This window comes from Chionomys nivalis, chromosome 7 (assembly GCF_950005125.1).
Source record: "Chionomys nivalis chromosome 7, mChiNiv1.1, whole genome shotgun sequence".
NCBI classification, from domain to species: domain Eukaryota; kingdom Metazoa; phylum Chordata; class Mammalia; order Rodentia; family Cricetidae; genus Chionomys; species Chionomys nivalis.
The window spans coordinates 84,128,420-84,151,091 of record NC_080092.1 but is presented as its reverse complement, the minus strand read 5'-3'; the positions used below and the strand labels follow the sequence as shown (position 1 = coordinate 84,151,091).

Sequence of the window (22,672 nt, the reverse complement as noted above, 5' to 3'; positions counted from 1 at the left end):
ACCTGAAGTATTCAGAGACACAGTGGCATCAACTAATGACAGACACCACTGCCCAATGACCATTTTTGGTCCTTACTGCTGGTCTAATGTGGGGAACCAATGGAGACAGAGTGAAGTCCATGGGGACCCACCTTAGTCTTCAAATGGCATTCCTGTCTACAGGTGAAGTCACACTTGCACGTGGTAGTCATCTGGGCAATACACAATGCCCAGTCTGTGGGTACACCAATAAACTAATCAAAGTAAAATTTCTAAAAGCTCCCAGGGAACCATGATGTAGAGCGCCAACTGCTAGAAACATGGATGAGATGGGGAGGTACGTTTCAGCAAAGTTCTGCTGCATCGGAGCGGGCGAGCCCCTGCCGGATCCCCAAACCTCTTTCCGTCCTGTTTGCTCCTTCTCTCAGGTGCCATATGAGGTGAAACGCAGAGGGGAGAAATGTTTCCCATGCCTGTTTGCAGCATGGCAGAGTTCTGAGGAAAGGCTGGAGAGGATGGAGTCTGAAAACTTGGTCATCTTTTGTCAGACTCCTGCAGTTCTAAAGCAGCCCAGAGCCACTGCTGTGCAGACACATTAACACCTTAAGGGAACCAGAGCAGTCATGGATGGAGAACTGTCACCCCCTAGTGGCAGAATGTGGGTATGGTACCACGTTGCTCTTGGAGACATTCATGCAGAGCCTGGTATGACATTCTTCACTAAATGCTAGCAGGTTGCCTTGTTGTCCGGTCCTATCAGAGCATCTTCGAGGGATGCAAGAGGCAAGTTGGCAGAGTTGGGACTACAGCCACAAAAGGAACCAGCTTCCGTGGAAAGCCGCTAAAACTTGTCCACTGTCTGCACAGCAGCTGTAACACAGGATCTAACTCAAAGGGTTGGGAAGACTGACAGTGAAGGACAGTTTGCCTCACCTACACAGAAGGCTAAGGGCAAGCTGGTAGTACGGAGGGTCTGGTCTTGGCCTGGGGACAAGTGACACCCCATCCTGCTCAGCCAGTAACAAGCTCCTCTGCTGTTACAAGTTCCAGGAGGGACTCCCAGAGTATGTCCACAGGTTTTAGGACCTGTTTGAATTTTCCCGATTTGACATGTCTCTGCTTTCAAGTCTGTGGTCCCAACTTTGTATTGTTTTATTTATGTGTGTGTGTGGGTGTTTGCTGTGTGTATTTGTGTACCACATGTGCCTGGGACCTTTGTAAGTCAGAAGGTGGCTTTGGATTCCCTGAACTGTAAAGATGGTTGTGAGCCACCATGTAAGTGCTGGGATCAAACCCAGTTCCTGTGGGAGAGCTGTCAGTGCTCTTCACTGCTGAGCCATCACTCCAGGCCCTAGTCCCTTGTTTTTTATTATGTGTCCCAGCAGTGGTGAGGATGGAGCCCAGTGTAGTGTGAACGCTAGACATGCACTGTGTCAGAGTGACAGCCCCAGCCCCTAGTTGTTTCTGAGAGTCCTCAGCTCTTCTGGATGAAGTAGGCCATACGAAGCCTCCATGTGGGACTTGGCAAGTCTTGCTCTTTATCTGGGTCCAGATTCTTTCCAGTGCTCGCATCCTAGAACAGCTTTCTGTCTAGGACGCAGCTGCTCCAACACACACATGGCAGGACTACCTCAGAACCTTAAGTACTGTTCTGAATCAGAAGGTCTGAGGATACCCCAAGAGCCTACACTTTCATGGTCCCAACTGCCTGGCTCTGGCACACTGTGTAAGAATGCTTCTAGCCTGGAAACAAGGGTAGTCATGACAACGAATGCCAAGTGCTTTTGAAAAGTTTTCTAAACAAACCTCAACTTTATTCCACTGACATGAAAACAAGGAGCGTAAGTATAATTTGCCAATCAACACTATTTAAATTCAACAGGGCAAGCTGACTTTCAAGAAGTCTGGGGTGAAACCTGTAAAACCTAGAGTATTTATTTGGTCCCTGTGTTTAGCTTTCTTTAAAGTGGCCAGATGTGGAGTACACATCTATTTAATGTAGGCACCCCACTTGCTTCAAGTCATGCCACTTAAACTGCTGCACCAAGGTGTGCACACCACCTGCTAAGCTGGAGCTTCTGCAAGAACGCAGCGCCCCCTCCCCCACTAGAGGGCACCCCACTCAGGCTCAGGCCCCTTCCTACAGCTGAAAACTGAGGACAGTTACACCCAATCAGGTTGAAGTGATCTCACAAGGTACTGAATGGGAATGCAAGGGAGTCCAGATCCTCTGGCTACTGCTCCCTTCCCCAGGCAGTAAAGATGCTCATCCCACTACAGGTTTTATTTCAAAGTAGGGATACACGGCTGTGAAGGTAGAACATCAAGGTCATCAAGATCTTCAAAGCCCATCTAAGGATCACCACAAGGGCAAGCGTGGAACCACATTATATACTACAAAATACTGTCCCAACAATCCCTAAGGACGGGGTGGGGCTTTCGCTACATTTTCAGTCCAGATGGCTCTGTTCCAGCTTGTACATCTTCCAAAACATGCTGTCAGGTGGGATCGTCGGGTGCTGGGGGCACAGCAGTCATGCCCATGCAGTCTAAAGTCCACTTTATGGCCAGCTAGGAGCTCATGCCAATCTGCCCCCCCAAACTGAGCTCTAAGTCTGAAGATGTGGCAAGCCTCTGTCCTCTAGGGACCACTGTTTCCACCCGCAGGACTATCACTTCTTCCTAGAGAGTAACAGATTCCTACTTCCTGGCCACCTAGGGCCCATTTAGCCTAGAGGGGAAGGAGCGACAGATACTGAATCTGACCAGAATCTGAAATTAGTACCCTGGAAACTCTGATTAAAAGTGTGTGACAAGTGAGAAAGTTCCCAAAGGGACACCACAGATGGACTCAAGAGACCAACACTGCTACTCAATAGGAGAGAGGTGGCATGTGACACACACTGTAAAGAGGGGAACAGCACAGAGGACACTTAAGCAGATAAGTAGGGCAATCAAAGGCAGGATTAATACTGATCAAGTTTCCAGTTCTGAGGAATTCTGAATGTCCAACTGTTCCACCATGAGACTACTAAATTTAGAATTGTTTGGGTGGGCACGGCCTGTGACTGACGAGCAAATAAATTCACTAGATCTTTCTGATACTTTCAGAGATTAATCACAATAAGTGTGCTCAAGATACATTAATTTTTAAACAAATTCTGCAAAATACACCAGACATTGACACAGCCTTAATCACAGCTGGGCAAAGTCAAAATGACCCTGAAACAGTCTCATAAAGACATACTTACCAGGGACATCTCCAGGGTGGCCTACCAGGGCTGGGAAGAATGGAAGCTTTGCTGGTTGATATTACTAATACATTTCAAGGGAGAGGAGAGACAGTCAAAGAATTTGAGATGATAGAACTAGATGAGTCTGCAACTTACAAGTCACCCTTTGCTCATGGCCCTTTAAAAGGGGCAAAGACCCACCCACTGAAGCCTGGGTGGAGGTGCCAAGCTATTGTCTCTGAATTTTAAGAGCCAAAAGTTATATTAACTGGAAAAACATCGTGACTCAGGACTTGTGTCCAGACTGAACACTCCCCAGGAACACTGCTGGCCTCACCTCAGGAAGGATAAACACCCAGCAACCGTGGCATGGAAAAGCTTACATTATCACATCAGCTCTGATGTCTCGGCTTCCCTGGAGTAGCTGCTTCCAGGGAAGGGTGCCGTGTTAGCAGTTAGTCACACATGTCATGTTTTCTTAGGGGCTGGGACTGGGTAGTGGCTAGAAGGATGTGAGAACTGATCTCTCCCAGAAGGTGCAAGGAAAGACTTCTTTCCTCATCTTCTCACGTGTGCTTCCGCCCACCCATCGGAGCCGCAGAGGCTGGGCGATGACAAGTAGTCGGCAGTGTGGCCAGTCCTGTGTGCAAGCCTCACCACGCAGGTTTTCCAGGGCAGACCACATAGCCTACCCATCCCTCCCCGAATGAGAGCCAGATAACAGGGTCTTGACCCACTTCCTAAGCACCACACATCCTGGTGACCCTACTTCCCACTCCCCAGATGTCACAGAAAACAAAGCAGGTTTGATACTAAGCCACAATTAGTCCTGGGGGAGGGGTGTCTTCACAGTTAAGGCATACATTTCAAAGGTGGCCTCCCAGCCCACTTCTTGCTTGCACATGCACACACGGTGGGAAGGCTATCTGTGCTGGGTGCAGCTGGCTCATGTCAGGTACTGTACCACAAGGAACATGACTGCACATGTGAGCAGCATCCCACCAATCATGAAGTACTTGTCCTGGAAGGCCCGCTTCTCAATTAGCCTCATCACTGTGTTGGACAAGCCGAGCATGTTGGCAATGTCAAGGATCTTTTTCTGAGTCCCCTGGGGAGGTGAGAAGAGAAAGAAAAACAAGATCAACCTCGTTGTCAAAGGCAGTTAAAGAGCACCACAAGCCAAGGTTTTACTAACAGACATTGTCTTCTTGGTCATGCCTAGAGATGAAAGAAGGCAACATTCACCAGAAATAGATTCACTTCGCCATGGCCAACTTGTGTTAGGTCAAAGGAAAAGAAGCCTTTTCCACAGATGGAGCTGGAACCGGCCATACATCACATATGTGCATCTTACATGTACATATGTACATTTCATGTGTCAGTAAAAAGAGTGAACCTTGATTCACATTACATATAAAACTTGGGGCCGGGAAATGGCTCAGTAAGAATGCCTGCTGCATAAGCACAAGGACTTGAGTTAGGAACCCCAGAATCCACACAAAAGTCAGATGTGGTCAGCCTACAGCCCCAGTGCTGAAGGGGCTGAGACAGGAGCATTGCTGGGGCTTGCTGGTCCCCAGTCTAGCTCTAGATTCAGTGAGAGGCACTGTCAGAGAGTCCTAGGGGACACCTGTGTATTCGAGTAACACACTCATTCAAGATGGACCTCCAAATAAACACAAAAGCTGAAACTACAAGAAAGTTTCTTTTAAAAAAGAAAATAAAAGATCATGAGAAGATCTGAAAACTGAGAAGCAACCAGGTTATGCATCAACTAGAGAATAAACACGTTATAGTATAGATAGATGGACATGGCTCAGCAATAAAAAGGACCTAATTAGCACATGTAATCAAACATGCCATAACACAAATGAACCTTGAACACAGAGGAAGAAGTCACACACAATAGAAATATAGTAATATCAAGTTCAGTAGCCAGTACACCAACACACATTGGACTTTCCCCAACCTTTTAAACTACTTTTCATTTTTTTGGTTTTTTGAGACAGGCGTTCTCTGTGTAGCTCTGGCTGTCCTGAAATTTGCTATGTAGACTAGGCTGGTCTCGAACTCAGAGATGCACCTGCCTCTGCGAATGCCACCACTTCCTAGCTTTTTAAGCTACATTTTCATTTCATACTAAGTCAATTAGTGACAAATGTATTGCATATGTACACAAGCAGACACTCCCCTCTCCTAATCACAAGTGAACTATAAACGAGTGTCTTTTCAGGAGTGCATTAAATTTTTAGAGGTAAAGTAGTTTAAATAGGAACAAATAAGCTCAGAAAAATAGAAAAAATGTGCAAGAGCGGTAAACATTAGTTACACCTATCTTTTAATATTATTTTTGCTTGTTTTCAAGTTAGGGTCTCCCTAGGTAACCCATGCTGGTCTAGAGCTCATAGCCCTCCTTCCTGGCTCTCTCCAATGCTAGAATTCTAGGCATGTACTACCACATCCTTAAGGTACCCTATCCTTAGGGTATACAAGTGTGCACTGTGTGTGTCCAAGTTAAAACTTTTCCAGTGTTAAGTGGAGAGCTGCTGCAGACAGAGCAACTGTGAGAGGAAGAGCCTGTGGCAGAGTGTAAGACGAGCAGAGGACAAACTCAAGGCAGACCAACTATTCAAGTCTGCTAGGGTCAGAGACTGGCCTGTCTACTGGTCATTCATACTTTACTGTGTCCTGTTTTGTTCCTTATTTGCTTGTTCCACTCTGTAATTAAGGCAAAGGAACTCACTAGTCTAAGCATTCCGAACCACACTTCAAAACGTTTTACTCAAACACCTTTACTCTTCTGAAAATACAACTAATTTCTACATACAATTTTTAAAACATATTTATGTGTATGTGTGTGCCTGCATTTATATATGTGTACCACATGCGTGCAGGAGCCTGTAGAGGTCAGAAGAGGCACTGGATGCCCTTAGCTGGAGTTGTAGATGGTTAGCCACAATGTGGGTAGAGACGATCAAACATGCATCCCCCAAAGAGCAGCTCTCATCTGCCGAGCGATCTCCTGCTCTACATACCATTATTTTAAAGATGAACCTTAAAACAGCTGAAAAGACAGGCTGGGCATGGGGCCAAGGACTGCTACTGCTCTTAAGCACAGGACAGGCGTATGAATCGCTGGACAGTGGTGGGCAGGAGCAGCTGGCAGGTCTTCTCCAGGAAGGCTTACATACAGCCTGAGATACTGCTAGCACACCAGTTCCAAGCAGAAGTTACCATAACAGGGATCCTCAACACTGAGCAGTTTTTGTGGATCACAGCTCCCAAATAGCTCCATTTTAATTTAGTTTTTAATTCTCAGGTTGCCTTCATTTACATGTAGTATATAATCAAATGTGGCAAAGTCTTCTTTGGTAACACTCTTGTCTTATCAGCTGTGCTAGTGCCATGACTTCTTAGGCAGCCGACAGCCCTGGTCCAGGGCCCAGCCTATGATCCAATTGGAAGCAGCACTGCTGTCAATTGCTCAATTACCTGAAATGTTCCATCACTGCCACATTTGTGAAAACTTTTGCAATGGGTGACAGACGAACATTTCCCAGACACATAAGCATTACCCATCATCACTGGGTTCATGCTCAGCCATCTCCCTGTGGACATTTCTAGAATAGCTTATATTCTTAAAAGCTACGTGGAAAAACTTCCTCAGCTCCCTAGCTCCAGCAATCCTTGATAATGACCCATTCACTCTATAGAGTAGAAATCTTTAGGGCTTCGACTGAGTAAGTAAGTTGGTATTTACAAAGGAGTTTGAAGTGGGAAAAGCAGCAAAGAAATATGGCAAAGGTTGGGCATGGTGGTACAAGCATTTACTCCTAGCAGCTGGGAGGCAGAAGCAGGCAGATCTATAAGTTCCAAAGTTAGCCAGGGATACATAGAGAAACCTTGCTTCAAAACAAAAAAAAAAAAAAGGAAGGGAGGGAGGCAGGGAGGGAGAGAGAGAGAAAGGAAAAAAAGAAAGAAGGAAGAAAAAGAAAGAGAAAAAAGAAAAAAGCAGAGATGTCATAAAGACATGAAGCCTCTTCTATAAATAAATATAAATGCTGCCACCACAATCAACTGCCTAAACCACATGGCCCGGCCCTCCTCACTGTTCTGTTTAAATGTATATCCAGTTTCTTATGAAATAACAAAACTAAGCACAGGTCACAACAATACATGGCGCCCAGTGTGCTCACACGGATGCTCTAGCCTTTGGTCCCACATTCCTTTTCTAAAAGAACACCTATTAATAAGCAACTGAAAGAAGAGGTCAAGGGAAGGAGACACAAAGTAACACGGAGAGGAATTCAGAACCCATGGTCTGCCTAGACAAGGATCAAGAAGAACCTGGAGTCAGGCACGGTGGCACACACCTTCAATCTCAGCACCCAAGATGCAGAGAGGCAGCAGAACTCTGTGAGTTTGAGGCCAGTTTGGTCTATACAGCAAGTTCCAAGCCAGCCAGTTCTACGTAATGAGACAATCTCAAAAAACCAAACAAAGGAATCTTGGGCTGGGGATGCGGCCCACTGTAGGTAGAATGACTCGTTAGCATGTGTAAGGCCTTACATTTGATTCTCTATATTGCAAATAAAAATAAAACGGAGGTCTCAAGTCAAACCAGTCGGCTGTCAGAGGAGACTAGAAAATGTTTCACAACAGTGAGAAAATGGGACCTGTGTTAAAGATCCTGCCTTACGGTGAGAGTGCAGACTACTCTGTGGCCATGCCTTCTAAAACCACCTGAAAGTGACCATTTATTTCAAAAAGTCCCTATTTCCAACTATAACATCAAAGCGATTATCAAGTTCTTTCATGCTCTTGTTCCTCTTGAATGGTTTAGGAAGGAAACTTCCTGGTCCAGGTAGGAGATCAAGAGCAAGACAAAAGGAGGGACAGAGAGAAAAGGGAGTCAAGATCACAAGGTTCAAGACCCACCACCTGGACAGGCTTCCTGGCAAGCCACCTCTGCTAACGGTGCACATGAACTCCTCAGTGAGACTTCAGGAGGAAGCCAACGCTCCATCCATAACCTCAACTCCACTAACTCTACATTAGTGCCACATGGATGTGTTCTGTAAAAGTCTTGACTTCCCCTGAGCTGTGGTAAAGAGGACAGTTCTCTACAAAAAAAAGGCAGGGTAGCCAACCGTATCTGTAGACTACTTCAGTGGCTGTTCTGAAAGGGGAGCACTCTCCTGGGCCATTGGAAATGCTCTAACAGTCAGCAGGAGGTGAGCATCAACAGCCTATCAATTTCTCTCCCTGGTAAAGATGGTAGAGCTGCTCAGAAGCATACTGGATGCCTACAGAGCAGACGGCTCAATGTGCTCCGATAAAAACTAAGATAATGGTCACACTTACAAGTGACTTTCTCACAGCCCAATGGCTGGCAATGCTTTAGTCTGGGGGGATCACACCTCCAAACCATCAGGGCTGCCACCGGAAAAGGCTGAGGCTGAAACACTGTGACTGCCATCAGTCTGTGTGATGTTTCTGAAAATCATCCAGGGTCAGGGGCTCAACAGTGCTAACAGGGCAGGCTTCTTGATCTGTGGCTACAAGAGGAAGAGATGCATGCAGGCCACCACAAGCTCTAAGACCCACCTACTGCAGGCTTAGGCAGCCTGAAGACACAATCCTGAGATAAGTACAAAACAAAGCCTCCATCACAGCACACTCCACAACTGGAATCCCACAGGAAGACTGCCATGCTTTCCTTCTTATGAGAGCAAATCTAAAGAAGCATTTCTCAGTCTGTCATTGGTCCCTCTGTAGCAACCTCAATTTCACACAGGGTCATAAAAGGACAAAATCCTAGTTACGAAGAAATGCCACTGGGTTTCGTGACAAGCTCTGGCAAACTTGCAAGCTCAAGGACTTGGCCTTACAGTCACACCATCATGAGCTGGGGACACAGAAACAAAACAGAAACACAGATGCTAAACTGTGTGACAAGGCCAGAATAAGAGGCCTTCTCTCTATTCTCCAGCAGGGACCCCACCTTCAAGGTCAGTCTCTGGGCCCTCAGTCCCTCCAGAATACTGTGCCCGCCTCCAATGAGGTCATCCATGCCGTGGTGAATGTTCTGGAGGGAGGAATTAAACTGCAGTGATTCATCCATGGGTATGGTGGTGTCAGAGTCCTGTGAAAGAAATGCAGGCACTTGATTAACTTCCCCTGCCAGTCAGCTCCTGCGTCTGCTCTGCCTTTTGGCCAAGGTCAAGCCAGAAGAACCAGAGGAAACAATGCAGGAATCAGAGAGTCAAAGGGAAGAAAAAGCAAAGTAAAGGTGTGTGTATGGGCGTGGGGTCTGCACCACAACAGCAGAGGTGTCAGGTCCATCACTCTCCAATGAGTTGCTACAGTTTGGTTTTCTGCATCTGTCAGATCTCCACTGAGGAAAAGCAGCTATTCCTTCAAGACCTCATTCATTTCTCCTAAAGGTTTCCTCTGGCTCCTCCCAAAGATAGCTGTTCAAATGTTCCTTTACAAGGCTTTTGCTTATATGCTGTTACATGTTTGCTTTTGTTCTTTAGCTATTTTATCTATAGCTTGTCGCTTTGATTAGACTGAGACTACAAATCCAAGGGGTGGTGCTTTCTACTGAAGGCTTCTGGGTGTTCAGGATGGGAACTCACTTCTGAGGAGGCAGGAAAAAAGCCACTAAAGAAAAGAAAGGTACGTGGAAGAAGAACAAAGACTACAGGCTGAGAACAGGCTATCTAAAAGGCTTGGGACCTGAGTGTCTCAGACTTCAGGACTCTGCAGACTTTGGAATGGAGTCCACCTACTGAGGAGCTTCTTTGGATGCTGCACCTTCAGACTGAAGATGCCTCATCAGTACAGACCAAGTCCTTTTACTTCACACATCCATTTCCCTAAACTCACTCAATATGCTGGGAGTTATTCCTGTTCTCCCCATTTTGCAGGTGAAGAAAGTGAAGCCCAAAGGGATGGAATAACATACCCAGATAGGTAGGATCCCAGGGCAGAGTGCATAGCCAACTCTCAATTGTAACCACACTGTAGACAGAAACACTAAGAATAGTCGCTCTAATCTCACAGTCTGGGCTCGGAAGAGGACCAGTTCATCACCAGCTGTGGGTGCTCTCCTTTCTGCTGTCTGACCGACACAACCTCCTGCCAGGTAATACCGCTTCCACCACTGAAGCCCCAATTCCCACTGGCAGGAAGATAAACCATTTGTTCTGCTGCTCAAGTTCAGAACCAGCCTTCAGGTGGACATTCTGAATTTCCCTCTAACAAGAGAACTGCTCAAAGGGTGAAGCCATGTTTAGTAATTTTGTCAAATGTCTTACTTGGTACCTTGGTGTTGATTCTAATGTTAAGAGAGTCGATGGTTCCCCTTATCCTGCAAGCATTTAGTGACTTTACACACAAACCTGCCTTACACTCATTCCCATCTGGAAAGGGACGGGTGGTAGGCATCCTCTTTTACAATAGGTAAAATGACTAAAGAGAAGCCTCATTTGGTGAGTCAATGTTTCTGAGTAGCCCAGTGAATGTGGTGCCACATCAGGATGGCAGTCAACAAAATAATACTGAGAGGTCCTCCCTGGCCCCAAAATGCCTGATGTGACCTATCTTTCAGTATGCCATCTTATTCGGTATCTTAAAGCATGCTGCATTTGTGACTTGCTAATCACCACAACCTGCCTGTCCACCTGCTCTGGAAAAACAAAACTATGAAGCCATTCCTGAGGCACTTGGAGAAATGTACTACAGCAGGGGGATGGAGTGATGAGTCTATCCTTCAGCCAGTGAGAATCAGGAAGAAGGGGCATTGCCTGGCAGGAGGCTGTGTCAGTCAGACAGCAGGAAGGAAAGCACCTGTTTCTCTCCCAGCCCAGTCTGTGCGAGATTAAAGCCACCAGGATCGCTCTGTTTCTGTCTACAGTGTGGTTACATAAGTGCCAAGTGCCATGAATTCTAGTGGCAGGTTTAAAAAAGTAACAAAATATAAAGCCCAAACCCACCTCACTTGGTAGAACACACTACACAGAACCCCGGGAAAGGCCAGTACATTGCACATGCAGAGAATGATCCTACTGAAGCTAGAGGGCAGGGGTGGGGCTTCCAGGAAATCAAACATACAAACCAACATGCTACTCCAAACGCAATCCATCCAACACTAAATATCTGTTAACACGTCCCTCCAAATTACATTCAGACCAGGAGCAAAAACATTTGAATGTATCTGAGGCTGAAACCACACACACACACGAACACACCATGACAATGCCTGAATTAAACATACACACGGCAAAATGGCAGTGCTTGAAACACACACAGAGAGCACCAGTGCTTGAAACATATGCACACGCATGCAAGCACACACACAGCACCAAAGAAGTGCCTAGAGGCAGCTGCGTCTCTATAGATGGGCTAAGTTCTAATCATCTGCCTCCATCAGATCACAAAATACCTGGACTGTGTGAGCTTCCACCTCTGCCCATTCCTTCAATTTAACTGCCTCCTCTTCAGGTTTTCGTGTTGGAAATTCCCATCTAGGTATAGTCTTAGTGACAATGTACAAAATCCCCTGTCAGTTCCATTTAGTCTCCTCCTCAGTTGGCTTCAAGCACCCCACTAAGGGGTAATGCCTGGTGACCTGCACTTAGGCCTCCACCCCCCCAGTGTCTGCTTACGTTAGTGGTGAAAGTGCGAGACAGAAGCTCCTCTCGTTGTCTCTCCTGCTGCTCCCTGGTATAGCGCCTGTGCTGAAAGTTCCTGAGGGCCGTCTGCAGGTGCTGGACATCATACTTCAGTTGGTCAACACGGCTGGAATTATGAGACAGAGATTAGTTCCAGGAACTGAGGATGGCCCACTCTGAGGCAGCCTGGCTTTGGACTCAGGGAAGACCTGGCTTCACGGCTCCCCACCAGCGCCTACAGTGAGAAGCAAAGATGCTGAGTCGAGCAGTAGCTTGTGGTTAAGGTGGATGGAATCATATATGATTCCAGCAGCTTTACTTAAAGTCTGCTGGACTCCAGCTCTTCAGGGAACAGGTGACAGGAAGCAGGCTTGATGACCCCTTCCTGACCTTCCGTGAGTTAGTCCACACTCCTGGAAGAAGCCCAAGGGCAGCTATGAGGTAGAGCAGCAATGAAGTTTCATGGAACTTTGAGGAGCAGGGTTTGGAGTAGTGGTGAGGGTAGTTTTCCTTTGATTTCATGGTGGGGTATCAAACATTTGATCAGTACTTCATTATAAACAGACTGATTGAGGCGATTAGGACAAGGCATTTCAGCCCAACAGAAGCCAGTGGGAACTAAATCGCAGAGCCGAACTCCCCAGCTGCATTATACTTTCAGGGTCTCATCAGAAAATGCATATTTTCAGAATGACCTCAAAGAAACAAGAGATCACAATCACCCACAAAAGAAGCATGGGACGATGATCACAGGCTTCTGAGTCACAAACCTCCTCCCTTAATTTTAGAGGATGTATAACTTAGATAGAATTGTGTATTTTAGGGAGACTATCTTTGCATAGGCTTCATTTCTGTAGTATGTACCCAGATTTTCAGAATATTCTATAGTTTCTAGTGCGACAAGAGGCTGCCTAGGTGGGCCTGCAGTATCTAAGCCATGTCAGGGATCAACACTTACAGTTTGGCATTCTGCCTTTTATTAGGTGGCTCTTTGCTCGACAAAATCTCCAGACGCTCTAGATGGCTGAATATCTGGTCTATGCTTGCTTGGATTTCATTTTCTACTACTGCACAAAAGAGAGAAAAAAATAATTGCTGGAAAAAAGATAATGAACTTAAATTAAGAGTGACAAATCTTGCTGGGCAGTGGTGATGCACGCCTTTATCCCCAGCACTCAGGAGGCAGAGGCAGGTGGATCTGAGTTAGAAGTCAGCCTGATCTACAGAGCAAGTTCCAGGACAGCCAGGGCTACACAGAGAAACCCTGTCTCACCCCACCCCCAAAAAAGTAATAAATAAAACATTTTTCCATAACACAAACTAAAACGTATATTTCAAAAGGAGCACAATACAAAGATGAATCAATTCAAGGTATATTGTTTCAAAGCATGTGTGTTCTTATATGCATTCAGACACACATAGCTACACATATCTGTTAGCTGCCCTGGTTTTAAAGTAGAAGTCATTTCTGAAAACATAAACTCCCCACCTTTAGAAAATAAACATTTTTTATTGTCCAAATAACTCTGTTAAGCTAAACTTTTTATATAGTTCTATTTGAGTTGGGTATCAGAAATGGATAATAAGCCTCTAGTAAAAAGGTGAACAACTGAACTCATAGATGAGGGATGCTAAAAAAAAAAAAAAAAAAGCATAAAGGGGGAAATTAGTATGGAAACACCCAGAGGCATTCTGAAAGCATGTGTAGGCCGAGATGTGGAGCCCTCAGAATAGACCACATATCAATAGGAAAGACCCAGGAAAGAGCCCACAGAGGTAGGGAGTGTGATAGTCACTCCTTAGGCCCTTTGATAAGGCTGTCAAAATGACCTCTTTCCATTTCTAATCAGGCAACAGTGAGATTGTTGGGAAGGCAAACAAAGGCCAGTGGGCAGAAACTAAACTGCACAAAGCAAGCATCCAGGCGGCTGCCTTCCCCACCAAGAAATGACAACCCCGGCACCAGCCCTTCCTAGGCCCCTGCACCTGCAGCAAACACAGCTTAGACTAGAGCTAAGGGAAGGGCCATGCTGAGGAGTCATGGAAAAAGGGGAAACAGAAACAGAGCTTCTGTGGGAGGTCTAAAGGCTGGCTCGGAGAGAGGCCCTTTGCTTGGAACAGGAATGAAACTCCAAACCACAACCCCACATGCTTCTCAAAAGAAACGGTGGTGTGGGAACTAAACTAATTAATATTGCTAGTTGTTTGGATAATCCTACTAAGAAGCCAGAATTCTCAGCTCAGGAGAGATGGCCACTTCTAGGTCAGCATGTCTGAATTTTCAGACTAGGTAATACGATTAAGAGAGATGGAGAGAGAGCTTCCATTCCCATAAGGCCATGTCAGGTTGAGTGGAAGGGTAATGGGGGATAAAAACTGGTGGACTCCAGTGGGCACAATCAGGGAACTGAGACTTGGCCATAGGTTTTTCTGTTCATCCTAACAACTCATTCCATACTGAGTCACTAAGCCCCCAAGGCAGAATGCGGTCAGGAAACCCAGCCCATTAGCCCCGTGTCATCAGAGAAAGGACTCTGCTCTGCCTGGTTAATTACTCACAGTGCACAGACTGCCTGTCTGCCGTCTCCAGGCGTCCCATGTGAGACTGGATCTCGTGGACCTGCCTATCAAAGGAAGAGGGAGGAAATGAGTGAGACAGGAATAATCGCTGGCACTTCAGTCAGGAAAGACAACTTGTTCTAATGCCATCTTACAACTGATTTCAACTGACAGTGCTGCTGAACTGTAAAATTTAGATGTGGCACTTTAGGCCACCCATTTTGGCATCGTTTCTAATATCCTAATGCTAATAATAATTCTGCTAGCATGTAGTGAGTGCTTACTGCATCTGAGACACAGCTAAGTCAATAACCCTGAAAGGAAAAGCACTATCACCATTCTCATTTTATAAATAAAAACTGAAACCCAGAAAGGTCATGAAAGTTGCTCAAGGCCACACAGCAGGCGATAAACCTCACCGAGGATCCAGCCAATCCCACTCTCTGTTCTGTGACCCAATGTGCAGAGCACTGGTCTGCCTACCAAGAGTCAAAGGTCAAGGGAGATACAATCCTTGCCTCTGAGAAACAATGTAATTAGGAACTGACAGGCCAGATGGACATGAAAAATCCCTGAGAAGATTTACGAGAAAACCAACACACAGAAGCAGAAGCAAACAAAGTCGAGGGAGGAGCTGTGTACAATGGGGCAAAGGAAATAGGAAGGCTGGGGCTGAGAAAGTGTAAACTGTGCCATTTTGTGGACGAAGGAGTTGTGTTTGCTTGTTTTTGAGACAAGATCTCATTTATGTAGCTGAGGCTCACCTTGAACTTGTGATTCTTCTGCCTCAGCCTCCACAGTGTTGGCTGTGCATGTCACCATAGAATAAGCTATGCAGAAGGCTTGCAAGGCATTTCATGTGGTGTAAAAGCAGCAGCAGTGCTTGAAGGGCACACAGAGAAAGAGCAGAGGGGAGTAGGCCCTGAAAGATAGGTATCTCCAGTTTGGTAAACATCTTTCCCTGACAACAGGGGGGAACTGCCATTTATTTGGAAATGCAACAGGTTCCAGACATTAGGCCCAGAGCACTCTCTGGAGACTTTCCAGGCCAAAGTTACCTTCCAATCTTTCTTAGTGGTTCCCCATCACTTGTCAGCTCTTGGAATGCAGCTTATGTTAGCCCCAATGCCTCCTGAGCTTGTACAGGCTCTCTGCACAGAGCCTGTGTGAAGGTCTCATCCCCTGCCCTTAAGGGGAAGTACAACAGCTTTTCTCCACTGTGAACATTATATACCGTGACCTAAAATTTTATCAGGACCAGCCAGGAGCCCTGATCTTGCTTCAGTGTGTCTCTAGCCTTTTTCAGGGCATTCTTGTAACTTCTAAGCGTGACCTATGGCACCAGAACCCAATCAGCTGTCTAAGACTTCCTGAATGCTCCAAGGCAAGCCTTGTGACCCCGAGAAGCAACCTGTCAGCTGCCTCAGGAAAGAGAATATGGGGTGCTTTGGAGGGGGTGGGGTGGGGTAGAGGTGATGGAGGAGTTACTTTCATTTAACAAAGAAACTGCCTTGGCCCATTTATAGGCCAGCCCTTAGGTGGGTGGAGTAAACAGAACAGAATGCTGGGAGAAAGAAGCCGAGTCAGTGAGTCGCCATGATTCTCCCACTCCAGACAGACGCAGGTTAAGATCTTTCCTGGTAAGCCAGCTCGTGGTACTACACATAATATTAGAAATGGGTTAGATCAATATGTAAGAGCTAGCCAATAAGAGGCTGGAACTAATGGGCCAGGCAGTGATTAAAAGAATACAGTTTCTGTGTAATTATTTTGGGGCATAAGCCATGCGGGCGGCCGGGTGCCGGGGACGCAGCCCTGCCGCTCCCACTTCAACACAGAGGCAGTGGAGATACAGAGGCTGATGTAGGGATGCAGATGGAGCTAATTGCTATGTGGAACACCTGGGTGAGGACAACAGCAGGGACTGGTGGTTTGAGGGGCAGGAAAATTAGGATTCCTATTAGTAGAAGGACATAGGCAGAGAAGTAAACTTGTAAAGGTGGCTTAAAGCAAACAAAAAGTTGGTATCACTATCCACAGGAACAACAACAAAAAAAGAAAAATAGAGGCAGCAAAACAAACAAAAAACCCATAACCAACCCCATTCTGAAGAAGTATATGGAAGTTGACTCAATAAATCAAGAAATAAACAAATACATCAGTAGCACATAAACAGATACTTAATGTACTAGGTTTTCCTTTTTCCACTCAATATCTTATCTTAAAGACTTAATGCCCACACTAATATGACTAGATCAAGTTTTTATCTATAAGTATTTATTTACTTAGTGTGTGTGAAGGTGCAATCAAGCCAAAGAATGGAGACCGGGGGACAGCTTGCAGGAGTTAGTTTTTTCTTCCACCACATGGGTTCTGGGGCTCAAACTCAGGTTATCAGGCTTGGCAGCATGCCCTTTCACCCACTGAGCTATTTGCCAATCCTGCTAGCTTTTATTTAATCTGCTGAACTTAATCTGAGTTCTTTCTTGATGAGCAGTTCGGTAGTTATTATATTATTAGCAGTATTGATATGTCTCTCACTGAATAGATCCACACACAGTCATTTGAAACCCTTAAACACAAGGAACTTTGAACTTTTTTTTTTTTTTTGATTTTCAGAAAGAATTATGTTTCATGAGCTGGGCACTGTGGTGCACGACTTTAGTCCCAGCACTACAGAGACAGAAAGGCAGATGGACCTCTGAGTTTGAGGCTGGCCTGGTCTATATAGTGAGTTCTAGGACATAATAAAGTGACCTATCTCAAAAAGAAAGAAAGAAAGAAAGAAAGAAAGAAAGAAAGAAAGAAAGAAAGAAAGAAAGAAAGAAAGAAAGAGGGAGGGAGGGAGGGAGGGAGGGAGGGAGGGAGGGAGGGAGGGAGGGAGGGAGGGAGGAAGGAAGGAAGGAAGGAAGGAAGGAAGGAAGGAAGGAAGGAAGGAAGATGTGACCATAGAAAACAAGTAGCACATATTGCCTGTGAACACAAGTGTAAGAAGAATAATAAAATGATGTGAGGATGGCAAGCTCTGGTGGTGAGAACAGATATAGATGCTTTTGATTCAGCTTGTTTATAAATCAATTATCTGGAGCACTTATATTAATATGAATCCTAACATTGAGTGATGTTACTTTTATTTTTATGTGTTTGCAATATTTCATAAATAACTAAGAAAAATAGGTTTTTCCAGATGTTAATGATTTAATGAAACTCATTACTTACTTATTCATATACTCATACATTCAACAACAAACGGGCTATATAACCATAATGACCCATGGAAAAGCGGGATATGAAACTACAGGTCTTCTGCGGTGGGAAGGAACACAATGAGGATAACTCTAATCTTGGCTGATTTAAAGATGTGTTGGTTTCTTCCATGGTATCTATGGTAAATGAGGCCTGAAGACAGTACAGATTGAGATTTGTGGTTAAACAAGGATACCAAAGGATGCTCTTCAAATAACTGGAATGAGCTGGGCGGTGGTGGCACACACCTTTAATCCCAGCACTTGGGAGGCAAAGGCAGGTGGATCTCTGTGAGTTTGAGGCCAGCCTGGTCTACAGAGAGAATTCCAGGGCAATCAGGAGTACACAGAGAAACTCTGTCTCGAAAAACCAAAATAAATAAATAAAACAAATGATTGGATAGATGAAAGAAGTAGAAAAGGGTTTGTCTCCTACTTCTGCTGAAGGGAGTCCCTGAAGCAAAAGGTACATGTTCCAAGACACCGTATTTCAGCTTTACATAGGAAACAAATTACAAATTGCACAATTATGCTGTCTTCTTGAAAACAAGAAAAGGAAAGTGCCCCTACCTGTGCCACACCAGGCCCATGAACTATCTGGGATCTTAAAAGGGTCTTCATGACCAAAGACAGAATTGGAATGGAAGCTCTTGTCTGAGATTCTCAAGGACAAGCAAGACAATAATAACACCCTAAAAACACTCTTTGGCCAGCTTTGTTATACTAAGCTAAAAAGGATAATTTTAAGAAATAACTGATGTTCCCCATTTAATTTCTAATTATAAGTTCTGTTTGGCTCTAAATGAATTAGAAAAGATATAACCAGTAAAGTCCAGCCTCCACATTCCATGCTAGGAAATAAATGCAAACAGCATGGCATGTGTGACTGGCATGGGGGAAGCTAAGACAGCACTTGGAGAATCCACTTCCACTCAAGTGAGAACCAGACAACACCTACACAGTCAAGTGACGGGTGATACCCAAATATGACTTGGGGGTGTAGACATGACAGAAAAAGAAGTCTCAGGTTCTTCTAAGCATGAAGTCCACCATGGAGTCCACCATGGATATGGGTGATATTATAGCCAAGCAGAGAGAGTACATATTAAGCAAGAGGCATTGCTGTTGTTTTGTTTTGTTTTTTAAGTTGAACTGATCGAGTTCACTATGCAAGCTGACAGACACTTTGCAAGTCATTTAACCCCTTGGTGCCCCGTCTCAAATGTACAACTGAGCTGCTAATGGTAACAATTATTTGGAAGACTGCAGAACCCAATGCAGTATGAAAATGCTGTGTGACCTAAACAGCATCAAATTAAACTGCTGTTGCTTTTAAAGTCATGAGTGTGGTGGTATACATCTTTAATCCCAGCACTCAAGAGACAGAGGCAGGTGGATCTTTGTGAGTTCTAGGCCAGCCTGATTTTCATAGCTAGTTCCTGGTCAGCTAGGGCTATACAGTGAAACTCTATCTCAGATAGATGATAGATAGATAGATAGATAGATAGATAGATAGATAGATAGATAGATAGATAGAGATAGACAGACAGACAGACAGACAGACAGACAGACAAGACAGAGTAGTGGGTTAGTCTGGGTGTGACAGTGCTCACCTGTCATCTTAGCACCTGAGACAAAGAAGCAGGTGGACTCTAAATTCAAGGCCAGCCTGAGCCACACAGCGAGATATAGGCTAATCTCAGCTATATAGGGAATTCCTGTCTTGAATACACACAAACACACACACACACACAGAACAGTGGAAACCACCTGGTGATTTTCACATCTTCCATTCTGCCTCTGTAGCTAGTCTTTACCTCATAAGGCAAACTGACAAGTTGATCTAGAGATAACAGTTCTTAAAACTACCTACGCACTAAAATCACCTGGAAAGCCTGTTCACTATGGAGCTGTTTGCATCCAAGACGTATTTCACCTGCACCGTCCAGAAATGAGACCAAGCATGGCAGACTGGACAACACAAGGAACAAATGTAACCATCTTTACAAACACAAGTATCTCAAAAATGGAAGTCTGGCTATTGCTTCTCCGTGAAGCTCACCTTAGTGAACTATTATTATTACTGAAGTATAAAATGTCCTGTTTTCATCTTTTCTTTTCATTCATTCATGCTCAGGACTTTTCCAGTTAAATGACTTTAAATAATTGATTTAATGTCAGTGTACTTTCACAGTAAGAGATAGCCACAGCGTAAGTTCAAAGTTCTAGAGAGATGAGTATGTTCTATGTATGTTTTGTCAACTCAGCAACTAGCAGATTAACCTCAATGTAGTGCTAGGCCTCTGTGCCTTGCTGGGTATCGGACCTGTTCTTAGCAACGTGAGTGTAATTTTCTGTTTCATTCCTTCCCAAGTGGCTCAAAAGCTAGCCTTTTTATCTCTTCCTACACTTTTTATATAATATGCAAACTGTCATTATAATGCAATTTCCTTATTTTTCCCTCTCCCAAATCAAACATTTTGTTGCTGAAGGAAAAGGAAAACCATAAACTCAGAATATCAGAAAGAAAGAAAACAGCCACCGTCTTATTTCCATTCCTTTTGCTATGAGTTTACTAGGGAGGCTGGATGACTAGTTTATTTCATTTTCAGACCCAAGGAGTATGATACTTTGGTGTTATCCTAATATAGCTACAGAAAATTCTTAAAATAGCATAGGTATAGCCCCTTACCATGTCCAGCTACATGTTTGGCAAGGTGCCAAAACACAGGACACTATAAATAAAGGAAACTAATTTAGCTATGAGACGCTAATCTAAAACTCAATGTTCAGTTTCCTTAAAGCTAACTTGTAATCAAATTTGACTGACAATAATAGTCTATGTTACTTGCATTTCTTTGTGTCACAAACATACGTTCTTTAATATCCAATCAAAAACACAAAACACTTTTCGTACAACCCCTAACACTCCCGGTGAGCAATGAACCCATGGTCACAAGCTTCGTCAACTGCATCTCTGTTCCTGAAGCTCTACCAAGCCCGAGGACTAAGCTGGCGGGTGCTGTACAAAGCTGGGGGTTGGGGTGCTAGTTTTCCTTCCCAAAAGGCAGTCAACGGCTTGCAGCAGGAGCTACCCGGCCCGAGATTTCGCGCCCAGACCGGCACCCCTCTCCCAGCTGAGGACATCCCGCTAGGGGCTGAGAGGTGGGGAGCAGACCCTGGCGGAAACGCTCGACCTCCACAATGGCAGTCGCCAAAGCCCCGAGCCCCAGGGGCCGCCTCCCGGGACGAGCCCAGCCCGCTCCCCGACGCAGCCCTCACTTGTGCGTTTGTTGGTACAGCGGCTCCATGACGCCGGGCGAGCCGGCCTGCGGCTTCCTCGGAACACGTCCTCACAGCCCCATTTCCGGCTTCCGGTCTCAGGACCCGCCCTTTTGAGTAGGGCGCCCGCGACTGTGCCTGTCCCGTGGGGCTTGTGAGGTCGGAGAAGGGGTTGCGCAGAGGGAAAGCGGTGTACAAAGGATGGGTGTGGCTCGAGGCTTGGCCCAGCGGGGAGCGACTGGGGAGGGTTTTGCTGAAGCCCAGCTTCAGGTTTGAATCAGGTATCGGAGAGGACGGTCGCGAGGTACTGACGTCAGAGCCTCAGCGAGAAGTCGCCGGCGACTTTCTCTACTGCGCTCTTCACAGCGATTTCCGGCTTGGTTTCTTAAACTGTGATTACGGTTCTGGGGATTTCGCTCCTCAACACGAATGCTTTTCCTGTCTCGAACTCGTCCGCCCACTAATCTTCCCATCTCCTTCTTGATTTCTGTTCAGCCCACAATGAATGGTTAGCATGTGTCGTGTGACGTGGAACAACCAAATTCCTCCTATTCTTCAGAGCTTGGACTAGAGAAGGAAATACGATCTGTGTACAAATAAACATTCCAAAAGGTAGAAAAATCCCAATAAATCCAAAGATAATGAATTGAGCTGGGGTTGTCGTCGATAGGAAATTTTTTAAAGACGTGGAAGGACGGGTGACCTTTGGATTAGGATTTGGAAGAGCCCAAACACTTGTCTTCACCTAGGCCCATCTCATTTCCATCCATCTAGGTTCTTATCTACAGTTCCTCCCAAGGGAGGAGTTGTTCCTCTTCCTTTGTGAGTTGGACTATTTTCCTGTATCCTGCAGCCCTCCCAGTTTCGTGTTCCCAGAGACCGCCTGCCCATATTCATTCTTTCCCTAACATTAAGTTTCCCACTTCCTCTCAAACTCACAGAACATCTATGTATGCACAGACACGTGGGGGAGGAACGTGAACAAAACACATTCCTGAAGTTTCTCTTTCTGTCTATTGAGAAGGTTCATACCTTGAAGCCAAATTAGCAATCAACATCAGCCATCACTGATGTTAGGACCGTTTCTCTGGAGAGGAGCAAGAGGGGTTCATGGATCAAGAATTATGGGTATAGGGCCTTTAAGAATAATAGAAGGTTTGAGGAGGGGGAAGGCTGCATTTCAACCATGACTGAACGGACAGTATGGTTGGGGAGGGCTAGATAAAGGGCTACTTTATTAAATTTTTAGTACTTCACTGGTGATATGTGTGTGTATTACAAAATCCATTGCCTCATATGAAGAACAGTAAGAATAAATAGCAGAAAAGGAGAGATTTTCATATTCATTTCTTCTGTAATAAATACAGTAAAGACTCCTACAGTATCCATACATCACACGTCCCCATTTGCAGTAACTTTATCTGTTCTTACCCTTTACTTTTGAATGTGCTGTTTTTGACCATTATGAAAAGGAGAGAGAGCAACACTGTTATAATGCCGTGGCTCTTCTGTCTGCATTGGTCCCGGTAGCTCTTCTTGTCTTTCCAGTTCCTCGTGCTATTTGCTATGACGTCACTCATGATGCTGCGTCCCCTTCCCTCTGCTGTTGCTTCCTGAGTTTTTGTTTAAACTATGCTAGTGACAGCAGGAGTTGTAGGTATTGCCTAGAGTCCTGTGTTTGCTGGTTACTTCTCTC

The 22,672-nt window shown here is 45.3% G+C and overlaps 1 protein-coding gene across 2 annotated transcripts; it reads right to left on the bottom strand.

The window, feature by feature from the left end:
- Positions 1-1,697: 1,697 nt before the first annotated feature.
- Positions 1,698-21,085, bottom strand: Gosr2 (golgi SNAP receptor complex member 2). 2 transcript variants are annotated; one of them, XM_057776381.1, is made up of 6 exons: positions 20,977-21,085; positions 14,450-14,514; positions 12,849-12,957; positions 11,885-12,017; positions 9,217-9,357; positions 1,703-4,320 (listed from the first exon to the last, which is right to left on the bottom strand). In XM_057776381.1, exons 1-6 carry the CDS (start codon positions 21,003-21,005, stop codon positions 4,159-4,161), a joined length of 639 nt encoding a protein of 212 aa, XP_057632364.1. In that variant the 5' UTR covers positions 21,006-21,085; the 3' UTR covers positions 1,703-4,158. The 2 variants fall into 2 exon arrangements, with proteins under 2 accessions (XP_057632366.1, XP_057632364.1); XM_057776383.1 differs by lacking the exon at positions 9,217-9,357 and having other exon boundaries at positions 1,698-4,320.
- Positions 21,086-22,672: the final 1,587 nt, after the last annotated feature.

Coding starts and splice junctions, on each gene's coding strand:
- Gosr2 (XM_057776381.1), bottom strand. CDS start 21,005: ATGGAGCCGCTGTACCAACAAACGCACAA. Junction 14,515..20,976: donor CTGTACCAACAAACGCACAA/GTGAGGGCTGCG, acceptor TTCCTTTGATAG/GCAGGTCCACGAGATCCAGT. Junction 12,958..14,449: donor AGACAGGCAGTCTGTGCACT/GTGAGTAATTAA, acceptor TCTTTTGTGCAG/TAGTAGAAAATGAAATCCAA.